This window comes from Anser cygnoides, chromosome 12 (genome assembly GCF_040182565.1).
Source record: "Anser cygnoides isolate HZ-2024a breed goose chromosome 12, Taihu_goose_T2T_genome, whole genome shotgun sequence".
NCBI lineage: Eukaryota > Metazoa > Chordata > Aves > Anseriformes > Anatidae > Anser > Anser cygnoides.
In genome coordinates this window covers 1,228,393-1,241,453 of record NC_089884.1, presented here as the reverse complement: position 1 = coordinate 1,241,453, position 13,061 = coordinate 1,228,393, and the positions used below count along the sequence as shown (strand labels likewise).

At 52.1% G+C, this 13,061-nt stretch overlaps 1 protein-coding gene across 1 annotated transcript; it reads left to right on the top strand.

Moving 5' to 3' along the window:
• The first annotated feature begins 1,215 nt into the window (after positions 1-1,215).
• CYB5B (cytochrome b5 type B) lies at positions 1,216-12,788 on the top strand. Its single transcript, XM_048050494.2, has 5 exons — positions 1,216-1,432; positions 8,259-8,387; positions 8,922-8,948; positions 10,715-10,746; positions 11,783-12,788. Exons 1-5 carry the CDS (start codon positions 1,280-1,282, stop codon positions 11,871-11,873), a joined length of 432 nt encoding a protein of 143 aa, XP_047906451.1. The 5' UTR covers positions 1,216-1,279; the 3' UTR covers positions 11,874-12,788.
• The last annotated feature ends 273 nt before the right edge of the window (positions 12,789-13,061 follow it).

The window sequence follows — 13,061 nt, the reverse complement described above, 5'->3', positions numbered from 1 at the left end:
GCTCTTTTTCTGTCACGGCACATAAGGACACACAACGAGGCCGGGACTCCCGAACCTCCCCGGCCTCCCTGGCCCAAGGAAGGTCCGAGCAGGCACAGCAGGAGCACAGGAGATCAGTTCCCCACACAGCACAGCCTCTGAAGTCCTGATGAGAAATCTCAGCAGTTTCTGAGGAGGTCGGTGGCTGCTGCACCCACGGCACGCGCTGCCCCGGTGAGAGGCTTCCCAGAGTGAGCGCAGAGCTACACAGAGCTACAGCCCCTTGTTGTACTCTGATTCTTCTGCGATGAATGGAAAGGAAACGGGGATTGTGGGAGCAGGCGGTGGGCGAGGAACGTCCACGATCAGTTCCCTTTCAGGAAAGGGTTTGGTGTTCTGCGTGCCAAAAGAAACACCGGGCAGGAAGGCACAAATTACAGTCACGTTTGTGCTTTTGGGTCATAGTTGGCTGATTTATGGGTTTTGATGAAGTGATTACGGATGAAAGAAAACATTTTGGGGAACGAGACCACGTTGCTGCGGTCTCGTGGCTCTGTCCCGTCCAAGTTACAGTGGAAAACAAAACAGGAAAATTACAAGGGGCATTCTGGTCACCACACACTCCTGTGCCCTGTGTCGCGGCGCGCCGGCTGACTCCTGTTTGATGGCGATCGTGACGAGCAGCGCCTGGATTCTGGCACTCAGTGAATAAATACGGACGGCGTTTGGTACCACCACCGCTATTTGTGCTGCTAACGTGCCTCAAAAGCCTAACCGAGGATCAGGATGCTGCAGGGCTACGCCCGAGTGCAAAATACTGCGCTGGGTACTCTGTAGGGAGCGGACAGCTGCAGAGAAACGGTACCGGGATGTCTGTCACGGCGGGACAGGGACCCTGGGGAGGATAACGGGATTGCCTCGCAAAATACGTGGAGAAACCCTCCCGGCAGGGAAGGCGCAGAGGAGGAGGCACAAAGGCGTTTGTTTGGAACGGTATCAAGTAGAAAGCCGCCGCGCACCGGCTGCAGGCCGGAGGCCGCAGGCCAGCACGTCATACTGACACCAACCGAGCAGCGCCGCGCCCTGCCCTCACCCCGCCGCCCTCACGGCTCCCGCCCCCTCGCTCTGGCCGCTCGCTATTGGCCCGCGCCCGCCTCCGCGCCTTTCCCATTGGCCGCCTCCCCCTCCAGGAGTCGCCCCGCCGCCGCTCCCGCTCGCTCCTCATTGGCCGGCCGGCCCCGTCGCTACGGCGGCCGTGGCGGGCCGGTCCCCGCGCTGCGCGAAGCTGCCGGCGGCCAGCATGGAGGCCGGGAAGCGGGCGGAGGACGGCGGCGAGGCGGCGGCGGCCGGGCCGGTGTTCACGCTGCAGGAGGTGGCGAGGCGGAACAGCAGCCGCGAGGCCTGGCTCGTCATCCACGGCCGCGTGTACGACGTCACCCGCTTCCTGGAGGAGGTGCGGGGCCGGGGCCTGGACCGGGGCCGGGGCCTGGACCGGGGTCTGGACCGGGGCCGGGAGGGCGGGGAGCGGGAGCAGGAGCCCGAGCCCTGTGCCGCCGCCTGCCGGCCCCGAGGGCTCGGGGAGCGGTGCCGAGGCCCGGCGGGGCTGTGAGGAGGCCGCCCGGTGCCGGCCCTGTGAGGGGCCGGGGCCCGCCCGGCGCCGGGGGCCCGGTGGAGGCGTTGCACCGGGCCCGGCCGCCGGCACGGAAACGCCTCGCCCCGGCTCCGCCTCCCCCGAGTTCCAATCCCGGTGCCCGTTTTTGGGGACCCAAAAACACGGGAGGGAGCGGGGTTCCCTGCGGTGCCTTCAGAGCGCCGCTCCCGCAGCCGGCGTCTCGCCGCGCGCCGCCTTCAGGGCAGAATTTCGGCCTTTCCTGCTCGGGCCCGGGCGGGTGCCGGCCGCCAGCTCCCCCGCCCGCCGCTGCGGGCGCCCCGGCAGCGGTCACGGGTGGCTTCGTGCGGCGCGGGGCGTGAAAACCGGCCTGCAGGGCGGCTCCTGGGCCGCGGTGCTTGGCTACCGAGGCCCGCAGGCGCCCAGCGCGCCGGGAGGCTCCCAGGAGAAGCGTGCGGGCGGTGCCCCGTGGGGCACGGCCGGGCGGCGCGATGGGAGCTGCCCCAGGTTCGTTCCCCAGGAGAGCCCTGAGCTCCAGCTGGGGCCAGGGGCCGGCCGCACGTTAGCTGCACGCAGCCACAGCGAGGTGCAGGCGGTGCTGGGGAGGCCTGGTAGTCACGGAGGGAAAGGGAGGCAGTGCTGCCGAGCGGGACTCCAGCTCGGGAAGCAGCCAAACGGAGCTACGAGCAGAGTGAAGGTACTCGGATCCCTAGCCCGGGGTCAGTCCACAAGACCAGGAGTTTTGCAGCTGGTACGTGAGGATTGTTGGAGCAGCTGTCTGCCCCCTCCGGTGCTTGGGTTCCCCGACAATAGCCCAAACCGGTCATCCGGCACCTGCCAATGCTTGAGAGAGCTGTGGGGTCAGCTAGCTCTGCTGACCGAATGAAGTGGGATATTTTGAAGAGCATTCACTATTCCACAAGCTTCTGAAAGCCTTTGTGTTTGCCCACATCTAACTGCCGAGTACAAGAAGCAGGGGACATCAAGGAAGCTGGCTGGAGCCCATTTCAAAACAAACAAGTGGTGTTTCTTCACACAACGGGAGCAGGCCAGCCTTGCCAAAGGACATTGCGGATGCAGAAAGGTTAAGTAGAGTCAGAGGAAGACAGAGACGCGGAAAAGCAATTCGCTGCTTGTTTCTAAATAACAAGGCACCTTGGGCTTAGGAAGAGGCAAAACCAGCTGGAGGTTGGGAAAATACCTGCAAAAAGTGCGTGCCTTGTCTTACCTTGCCTCAGTGTTCCATGACAGCCGCTGGTTATTGTTTTTCAGACTTAAAAGGTAGAAAAATCTTCAAAGCCTTTCTTCTTCACAAATCACATTTTTGAGGTGTTTACCCCCAGGCCTGTGGTGCTGTGTTTCCAAGCACGGCTGCTGCGTGGTGGTCCCAGCCTTCGCCTCGGCGGTCTCTGCGTAAGATGGCACCTGGGGTGCCCTTTATCCTACTTCTGGTTTTATGGCGTAAAGATTTACTTGGATTTGGGAAGGGAAGCAGTAAGGCTACGCTGGTAACTGTGGCAGCATGGCTAGCACAGCGCTGTCTGCTATGTACGCCCCTCGCTGACACGGTGAAGTTTGTAAACACAGATCAAGGCCTGATTTATCGGCAGAAATATGCTTTATATCTGTTACCCCCTGCAATCAGTCCAGTGACAGGAGAACAATGTGTAGCTGATCAGAACCAGGAATGTTTGCCTTGTTTAAAGGTTACAGTTGTCTGATAAACTGTTCTGCCTTGGAGCTCTGAGTTGTCGCTGCAGCTATCAGGCTTTCAGCGGGTAATATTTCCCCTTGGTCCCCTGTAGTCACCGAAGCAGCGCCTGATTGTTGCCTTTCCTGGCCTTTGGCCATGGGTTATTTGAACAGGATTGCCGAATTCCACGGGAGTGTTGCCTCGGAGTGATTGCGTTATCTCTAGGAAGCCTCGCTGCTAAAAGCCTGCCGAATATTGCTTTGTGCTCCTGCAGACTAGGTGCAGCAGGCCAGCCGTTAGCTCACCGCCCCAAAACCTGGGTGTTCTGTAACATACAGGTCAGCTTAAACTTCCAGTTTACAGTTGGCCATTTCCTGTGTAATAGGCACCAAATTAAGATGTTTATCACGTAGCAAAGGTCTCCTGAATTATGAGAGCGTGAACAAAATGGAGAATGCAGAGACAGCAACCGAAGTCTCGTAGGTGTTTCTGAGAGATCGCGTGCTCCAGAAAGCCTGCAAGTGCCTGAAACGAAGTGTGGTTATCTGAAATCCGGGATAGCCTTACAGCAATTGTCTCATTTTCTTCCAAATCTAGGTAACTGGACCACTGGAATACACATCATTGCTCCTGTTCGCAGTAGGCTAGGACAGCAAGTGTAGACTTGCTGGAGCAAGAAGGGCTGGCTCATCGGGTAGGTGTGAATGATGAGCGAGGAAGAGGAGGAGGGCAGGCGAGCCTCCCTGGCAGGTCTCCGAGGGCTGGTGCTGCTCACACGTGCCCTCACCACACCGCCGTTATCAGCTGTGGCTCTCAACCTGTGCACCAGCTGTAGTGTTCTTATTTTCACGAGCTTTCCTGTGACACAGGGATTTGTTCTACCTCCATACGTACAGAAGGGTTTGGGGATGTGTGTTTCTTTTGAATCAGTTTCCAGGTGGAATGGGCCTGCGTTGTGATGGCTCTATCCCAAACAGGTCAGTCGGTTACAAGTATAATGTCTTCAGACTACGTTGCAGAAGAAGGGAACAGTCTGCGAGTGGCAGCTTCTCTGTAAAGCTGCGTGCCTCCAACAGGGTGCCGTGCTCGAGCCTAAGGCGAAGGTAGGGTCTGTGCTCGGAAGAGCTGCTACTTCAGAGCGCTTTCATCTGAGCCGAAAGTAAAGTGGGACGGATAAAGGGAGGTTTCAGGCGGTCGCTCACACCAAGGAGGCAGCAGGGTTTTAAATTCTTACCTTCGTGCTGCACCAGCAGTAGGAAAACAATATTGAATATCTTCCTTTGTCTTTCCGCATTTAATTCCTGCGTGCCCGGGTGTGTCTGCAACCAGAACTCGGTGAGGAAGGAGGAGGAATGTCAGAGATCTGTTTTTGCTCACGCTGACTTGCAGCAGCACCGCAGAGGCGCTCTCAGGGAAGCCTGTTCCTGTCCTACAACAAGCCTCGAAGGATGTGTGCTTGATGAGCACCATTTGTCTAGGTGCTTGTCCTTGCCTTCTGGCTCGCGTAGTGCCACACGTTGTTATTGCACAGGAGTGCTCTTCCCTTCGTGGCTTATTTCCCTAATACTGTGGCTGGGAATGAAAGCTTTTGCATCTCTCCTGCTTGGAGTTTGCAGAAAGACAACTCAGGGCTCTCACCTTCTGCAGAGGGTTTCCGCGTCGTGCTCTCAGAAGCCTCTGCCACACGCTTCCAGCAGCACGGCTCTGAGCTGCTGCCGCTCCGTGTCCCCTCCAAAGGCTCCACAGAGCGTCTCCTCCTCACGTCTCCTGAACAAAGACCGCCTTCTGGCTGAGCACAGAACCCAGGCTGCACGAGCTGCCCCTAGATACTAATTCAAGGGAGAGTCACCAAGGGCAAACTCCTTTTTTTTTTTTTTATATTTATTTCATCTGCTACCTTAGAGCATCAGCAGCATATTTAAAGTGAGTTTGGAGTGAGTATGGGGTTACACGATGCCCAACTGCTGTTCTCTGCCTTGTGGAGCCCGGTTTGGGATTCGAAGAGCTTGATTCAAAGATCACACTGCAATGACCCTTTTGAGAGCGCTGCTGTAGCTCTGCGTGTTGCGGAGCGTGCCTGAGCCTGGGCTTTATTCCCCCGAGGCCTCCCGACGGCGAGGGGCAGGCCGGCTCCCTCTGCGCGCTGGGCTGGGGGCTCTGGGTGGTGCCTCCTGCCGGAGGGGGCTGCTGGGGCTTTCGCTTCCAGCTGTGAAACTGTTCTCTGCCCCCTGATGTTGGGCACATCTTCCAGAACCGGTGCTTCAAGGCTGTCAGCGTGTGCTTCGTGCATTAGGTGTGCTCCCAACCGCCGTGACACGGGGGTTCTGGTCCTGGTGCGGATGTTGAGGGGGACCCCTGCGGGCTGGCGCTTGGGCACACCTCTCCTGTCCCTGTTTGCTCGTGTCTGTTCCTTTTCAGGAGGAGGAAGGCTTCATCTCAGCCGTTATTTCCTCTGGAAGTACATTTTATTTTCAGAGCTTGCTGCACTTCTCGCAGTTTTTCTGTTTTTCTGCAGGAGCTGTAGCTTTTGGAAGTTTTGTGGCAGAGCAAATGACTTCTTGTATAAATAGTCTGGTTTTACGTGTGCACGGGTACGACAAGGTAGGAACTGTCTGCCTGCAGTTGTGGGTGTCTAGACTAAAGAGTCCTTTCAGAAATACGATACTCCACGAGTTTTTTGAAGGTTTTTTTCTTTTTTCTTTTGGCTTGGAGATTACAATTAAGGATGAATGTACACGAGTAAATAATTCTTACTTGTGGGTTTAGCAAGTGTGTAGAAAGGCTTCAGACCAAACAGGCAAAGAGCAGTAAAATTTAACATTCTTCCCTCTTGTACTTTGCTGTTTTTCTCATCCCTTGGATGTGCAATGACTGGCTGCCTCTGAAAGCCGAGAGCCGTGTTCCCTGTTACTGCAGGGTTTTGTCGGCCCTTTTAGGATGGATGGGTAGGAAGTCAAGGTTATCTTTTTAAAATCTCAGTTCTGACGTTTTTCCCTGTGAAATGAGATTTCTGACGAGGCATCCCTAAGGACTTCCTGTAGAAGGCTAAAGTAAATGGTCAGCCCTTCTTCGCCTGATTTCTGTGGATCTTTGTGAGCGTGCTTATCAAGTAGCTGAAAATTGAATTACTGTCCGTGCGCGTTGCGCAGAACAAGGTACAGCATCCTACCGCTGCAGCCAGGTCCGAAAGCGTGAGCCGAAGGGTGGCAAGGTGAGCCGGAGGGAGGTCCTGCTCTGTGGAGAGCTCCTTGGTGGCTGCCAGCAGGCAATCGCTTCCTCTCCTTTGCTGTCGGGTTGGATTTCTGCTGGGGCAGTCCCTACCTGAGTCCCTCTGAGATCAAACCAGCCCTAGTGGGAGAAGCGGCAGCACGGCGCGGAGCCAGGCCCGGTGCGAAGCAGCAGAGCGGAGCCTGGCTTGGCGTCACAGCGAAGGCGACCTCACAGCTTGAGTGCTGCCCGGCTGCCTGCTGGGCTGAGACTTTGCCCTTCGTGGCTGCTGAGAAAGCACCGCCTTGATGATGTTGCGTACCTGGACAGTAAAGGGATTTATTCAGAATAAAGAGCTCTGATGTGGGGTCGCAGAGCTGGCTGCACCGACTCCCTGCAGGAGACAACCGGACTGCTTTCATGTCCGCATGAGTATGGTTGGTATGAGGTGTGAGAGCCAAGTGAGAATATTTCGACTTTTGGCAGCAAAAACAAACGAGCTGAAGGAAGAGGGGCAATGACAGCTGTTCTGTGTCTGTGGGAAGGAAAAGGATATTACAGAGAAAAACAGGTGCTTTAGTCCTTTGATCTGAGATGTAGCCTAACATCTCTTCCCCAGTCCCAGGCTTGTAGCTGTCGGAGGAATCTCAGGCAGCAGTGAGCAGGTCCCCTGTCCTCGACCAGCGTGTGTAGTGCTTGCTGCCTCGTGCTCTGCAGAACTGGGCTAGTCCCTGTGTGCGCTCAGCAGCCTGATCGCTTTATTGGTTTAACTGGATTAGCTGGTAGCTCAAACTGAACTATTTGTTCCCATACACACTGTAAAGAGATTGTACTTTGCTGGCCTCGTGGTTAGTGCTTCCTATTGCCGGTCTGTTCCTGGAATCCTGGTATTGACAGTGCTGGGGAGAGCCCGGCCCATCAAGGAAAAGAGAAGTGCACCAGGTGTTTTTGTCGGTCCGTACTGCTCGGTCCTGCCTGTGGCCGTCTGCTCCCCGCAGCAATGCCGGTGTCACTGGGGAGCGACTTCTGTTGTTAACACTTCTGGATTCCTGAAAGCAGGACGTGATGTCCAGCAGTAACGTGTTCTGTTGGTTCTTTTTTGCCTTCTCCTGTGGTCGTTGAGTAGTTGTAGCTCCACCAGGACTGGGCTTTATCCAGCGTACATTACAGTTGTGGCTTTTTATGCCACTAGAAAATGTGATGTGCTTCTCCTTTGTTCTTCTCCATTCCTCATCGTACAGTTATGTGCAAAGAGAGGCTGTCTGCCAAATACCGTTGCTTTTTGTAGTATCTGAAGAAGCAGACCATCATTTCTTCTGGTGGTCCCTGTGAAAGCAGCATTCTCTCGTGCTTTGCTGGCAGTTGGGTTGTCACAAAGGAGAGGCTCCTCTGCAAGTGAGTCTGATTTGTGCAGTGAAGCCCGTTAAAAGCTACATGAGGATATGCCTTCTCCTGTGTTATTTTCTTGCTCAAATCAGTTGCAGAATCAAGAAAAGAGATGGCTTGGCTGTGGGGGTCAAAGCTGGGCTTCCATTTATAAGTTGGGGCTTCGCCTCTGGAAGGATTTCTATTTTATGCAAGGTATTTCCCAGGCTGTGCAGCACACACCATTTTCTGTGACCTGAAGGAGAGAGGTTGGACGATTGAATCTTTGGTAGATATTACTGATAATGTTGGCTTGAGACATCCATAACGCATGGAAAGGGCTAGGAGGGCTGCTCCGACTCTTTGGAACCTGGCCGCTCACTCACCTGAAGTCTTCTCTTGCAGCATCCCGGTGGAGAAGAGGTCCTGCTCGAGCAAGCTGGTAAAGATGCCACGGAGAGCTTTGAAGACGTTGGGCATTCCACGGACGCCAGGGAGATGCTCAAGCAGTACTACATAGGGGAGGTCCACCCGGTAAGGCCCCGCTGGGTGGGACAGCCCTCTTTCAGACCCGGGATGGGGCTGTATAAATGGCGACTCTCCTTTATGCAACGCAGGAAACGCACACCAAGACGTGTCTTGCAAGATATGTTTTTACACAGTCTCTGTATCGCCCAGGATTTCTAATGAGGAAAGAAGGCCTCTGCTGAGGAAACAAAACTAGCTCAGTCTTCTCTTTCCGCCATTTAGAACAGACTTCTCCCTACGGTTAAATCAGTGGCACTTAAAGAAGCTAATCTAATCAATTCCTTCCTTAGCTGGTGAGACCACAACTTCCCCTGGCCTTAAGATTTAGAATTCAGGAGGGTGAGAGATCACAGGCACGGCACAAACACCAGGTTCCTGCCTGCTGCACAGTCAGTGCCTTTCGGTGCTGTAGGTACTCCTGCTTTGAAAACGAGTCCAGGCAATTGCCCGTGTGATGAGGACTATGTACAGAACAATTCCCTCATAATGACATCAGGTTTCGCTTATCTTTTTCTTTCTTCTTTTTTTTCCCCTTGACAGCATGATCGTAAAAAGGAAGGTTCTAAGGTAAGCTGTTAGTGTTTTACTATTCCATTTTATTTAATGCTGAGGAAACTATTTTATGCTCACAAAATGAACAAAGAAGTCGCCAAACACCTTTTATTTTGCTTTCTTTTTTTCCTAATGGAACTTGTGGCTTTATGTTTACAAAGTACATAATGAATAGATCTCCTAGGCAAATTACTCCTTTTTTTTTTTTCTTGTTGTTGTTCAGAAGCTTGGCAGGCACCTCAGTGTGAAATTTGAAGTGGTTTTTTGTGCCCGCTCTTCCCCGACATCAGCGATGCTATTTCTACACCTCGAGCCACAGAGCGTTTTTTGCAGTACTTGCTGTGTCCTGGTCGCTGAACTGTTAGTGTTGTTCCGTCCAAGCCAGGAGACAGCCACCGCGGGGCTGGCTGTAGAACAAGAATTCTCTGTTAACTGCCCTAGAAATCATCGGTGTTGGTTAAAAGTCAGGTACTCCTGAATTAGAACGGGACACAGTGTTGCAAAAATGCCTTTGAAACGGATGGGGAGAGGGAAATGGTAATAAATAGAATGCAGTTTGAGAGGTAAACGTGTGTCTTGCAACTGGCTTCTCTTCTTGCCTGGCTTGAAGGCTTGGACCAGGCGCAGCTCTGCCTGCACCAGCGCTTTCATTAGCTGTCGCTCGAAGCAGGGCCACTCACGGAGTACCGGGAATCAATAAGGAAGCTGTCAGCAGAGAGCAGTAACTGAAGCCCTTGGGAGTGTTTGCTTGTTATAGCCAGCCATAGAAAGAGCCACTTGGGATAGATAAAGGCAAATCTTAGTTATAAAGTGGGGCTGATTCTGCCTATATTCACCTTCAAACGTATTGTTCAGTGTATAAAGTTCAGTGGTTTATGTACAGCTGAGGTCTTTCTAGTGTGCAACATCTGTTTTTAAACTAGGCCGAAACATAAAGTCAGCAGCAAGAGATAGAAGTCAGTAATGTGGATCCCCCTATTTAGTTTTTTAGTTCTTTTTTTTTTTTAAAGTAATGACGTTATACTCTTAGAATTCAGCCTAGAGGTAACTCCCTGTGGATAAGTGTCAATGTTTAACAGCCACTGAATGTACTGTGGCAGAAAAGAAAGTGCCAAGACGCACAAGGAGTGGAGATAATACTGTTTAGGAGGGGCAGGAAAGGTGACTTTTTTGGCTGGTAGATACTGATTAAACTGCAGAGCAGCAACAGTGATTGAGGAAGAGGATGTGGAGTTGATAAAAATCTAAGTAAGAATTTCAGTTGGTTGGAAAACGTACTTAAATTCTCAGAGTTTTATGAAAAAAGAAGTATGAAAGTTTGGAAGCAGGTTGCAGGCAAAGGAAGAGTTGAAGAGAACTTTATGGTTTTATGCTTCGGTGGCCAGGCAGGAGGAGAGCAAATGGGGAAGTGGACAGAAGGCTCTGGGGAAGCGATCATGGGGAAAGTTATCTGCCTCGGATCATCAGTTATCGTCTGTATCATATGAAATGAACAGACCAGTTTGCAAGGCAATGAGCAGGACCATATTTTGAGAGGTTAAAGTCCCAGTGTGAAGCTGAAGGTGGGAGGGATTGGGCTGATGAAAAGAATGTGGAGGTGAGGAGGAAGGCAAACGCCCCCAGAAACATCCATGAGATAGAGAGGATGTTTGGGAAAGGAGGGGGAGTGTTGTTTTTCCTCTGTGTTTGTGAGCACCTGTCCGGTCTTGCAGTCTCATTTCTTAGCACAGGATGTATAATCGTTCTTTTTTTCCCTGCTAACTCCCTCTTTCTTCTTTCAGGATCAAAATATGACATCCTCTGGCCAAGCAAGGTATCGTACAAAGTAATCATAACAATAAATAAATAATAATAATAAAAAAGAGTAAGAGGTTGAGGGGTTGGGAGCGTCCATTCATAGAACTGCAGACCAACTGTAATGGGCAGGAAAAAAACCACAGGCTATTACTGTGCTGTCCTAGCAAGCAGGTGCTCCAAAAGAAGCTGCCCAACTGCATCGCACCGAGTCCGCTGCCAGGGCGTGCGCCTCCCTCGGTGGAGATGGCGACACAGCCGGCAGCGAGACGTCCCCAGCTCCTCGCTGGGCAGAGCAGGCGTCCTGGTGTTGTGCAGCTCGAATCCTCGGGCCCACGTGTTCGTATTACACAACGATGGCTGCAGTCCCTTTTCACTACAGTGATTATTTGGGTGGTCGCTGCAGGTCAGGCATGATGTAACGCAGCCACGTGTGGTTTTTTAGAAGGTTTTACCGTGACCGGCACAGTTTAGTTGAAAATGCAGGAGTGCTTAAAACCAGAAGAGGGTCCCAGTCTTTCATAGCCGATGCAGAAATTTTTAGCTTTTAATTTATTTTTTTGCTAAGGAGGCTGCCGAAGGTGAGCCTGTGGCCTCAGGTTTATGAGTGAGGATGATTTATTGTGGGATAGCTGTAGCAATTTCCATGCTTGAGTCAACGCAGCTGTTTGTATAGCACAAATTACAGTCTGGCTTATTTAAGAAAAGAAAAAACAACAACAAAAAACCCCAGTTGGTTTCTGTATGTGCCAGGCTGGAAAGTTCAGCAACCCAGCTGCTATTTTATAAGCAACCAAGCCATCCTTGCAGTCACAGGGGCCTCTCACAGGGAGCAGGAGAGCCCTGAGCACGGGACTGCTGGAGCTGTGCTGCCCAGACCCGAGCGGTTGCTCTGTGAGCTGGTGGGAGACGGGTCTCGAGAGCTCCCTGGGGGAAAACAGACGTGTAGCGAGTGTTGAACATCTCGAATGATTTATTAACTTGATACTTCCTTCTGTTTTATGTTGTTTGTGGGTGTTGTCGTCTTTTTTGTTGTTGTTTTTTCCTCCCCATAGCTTCTGGTCAACGTGGCTAATCCCCATCTTCGGAGCACTGGTCATAGGTTTGATGTATCGCTATTACATGTTGGAAGGGAGATCGTCGTGAGCTCACCCTGATGGGACCTCAGAAAGCCTGAAAGAGCATGTGTGAGAGAGAGTGCACGCATGCAACACGCGGGATTCTCGTTCCCTCCGCCTTTCATGCCTTGCTTTTAGCTTTGGGTTTGCCAAGTGGTGTTGATATCCATGGGACCAAGCTGATACCAAACCGTCTGTCCGAACTCTGGGACCCGCGGCCCTTCCGTAACTTCCTCTTGCTGAGGCAGGGCAGGCACAGCATCCTGTTATTCTGTTACGTTTGTGTGTGGTCTCCCCGGCGTGTGCGTGCTTGTGCTCTCTCTTGCGCTCTCTCTCTCTTGCTCTCTGAAGTAAAACGCAGATAACCTTTTTCTTTCAATGCCTTTTTGTTAAGCCAGACAACGTGAAACAGCTGCTAGTGAGCCTGTGGGTTTGCCTCAGTACTTCACGTAGCGTTGTCAGAAATAAGCTGCGAGTTGTCTACGGTCCTTTCCAGAAAAGATTTTGAGAGATTCGGTTCCACAGTAACTTTCCAAGTGCATGCAGGCTACACTAATTGGAACAGCAGGAAATTGTTAGCTTTGCTACCTCTTTCTGTCTGTTTTTAACGGTTAAACAAATATAAGTATTTTAAAAGTGATTCTGTTCATTTTGTAATATTTGTACTTGTCCCTTTAACATGTATATTCTGTGAAACAATTTATGCCTTGGATTCTGGTTTGTCTGGGTGCTTTTGTGCTGCGTGCGGCAACACCAGGAATGGGAACTGACATGTGGCTTCTTGAAAGGGAGATTTTTTTTCTCCCTGGGGTCTTGATCCAACACATGTGTTGGATACAAAACTCATTCTTAACTGCCTGTGAATCTGTACCAGATGGGGGAAAAAAAAAAACAGAAATAAATCCTGCCTCTTCTTCCTAAATAAAAAGCGAAAAGAAATCCACTTGGGATTTGTGCATAGTGCTGTTTTTGTCTTGGAACAGAGGAGAACGTTTCTGCTTTCTTCTTTTTGTGCGTTCTGCAGCCAGCCTCCAGCAGCACGCAGGAAAGGTCAGGTATGCCTCGTGTGTTGTGAGGCACGGATCTCTCCAGCTCTTCCAGCACGCTGCTCTGTGGTTTCAGGATCTGCTAACAAAACGAAACTCTGCTGTGGTGTCCAATACCCTTCAGTGGTCTGACGCTGGTTCCTAGTCCAAAGCATATCGTCTTTCTGAAC

What these genes read in the sequence shown, in the direction of transcription:
- CYB5B (XM_048050494.2), top strand. Translation starts at nt 1,280, where the DNA reads ATGGAGGCCGGGAAGCGGGCGGAGGACGGCGGCGAGGCGGCGGCGGCC. An exon ending in ACATAGGGGAGGTCCACCCG is followed by an intron (nt 8,388 to 8,921) that starts GTAAGGCCCCGC and finishes TCCCCTTGACAG; the next exon opens with CATGATCGTAAAAAGGAAGG. An exon ending in GTAAAAAGGAAGGTTCTAAG is followed by an intron (nt 8,949 to 10,714) that starts GTAAGCTGTTAG and finishes TTCTTCTTTCAG; the next exon opens with GATCAAAATATGACATCCTC.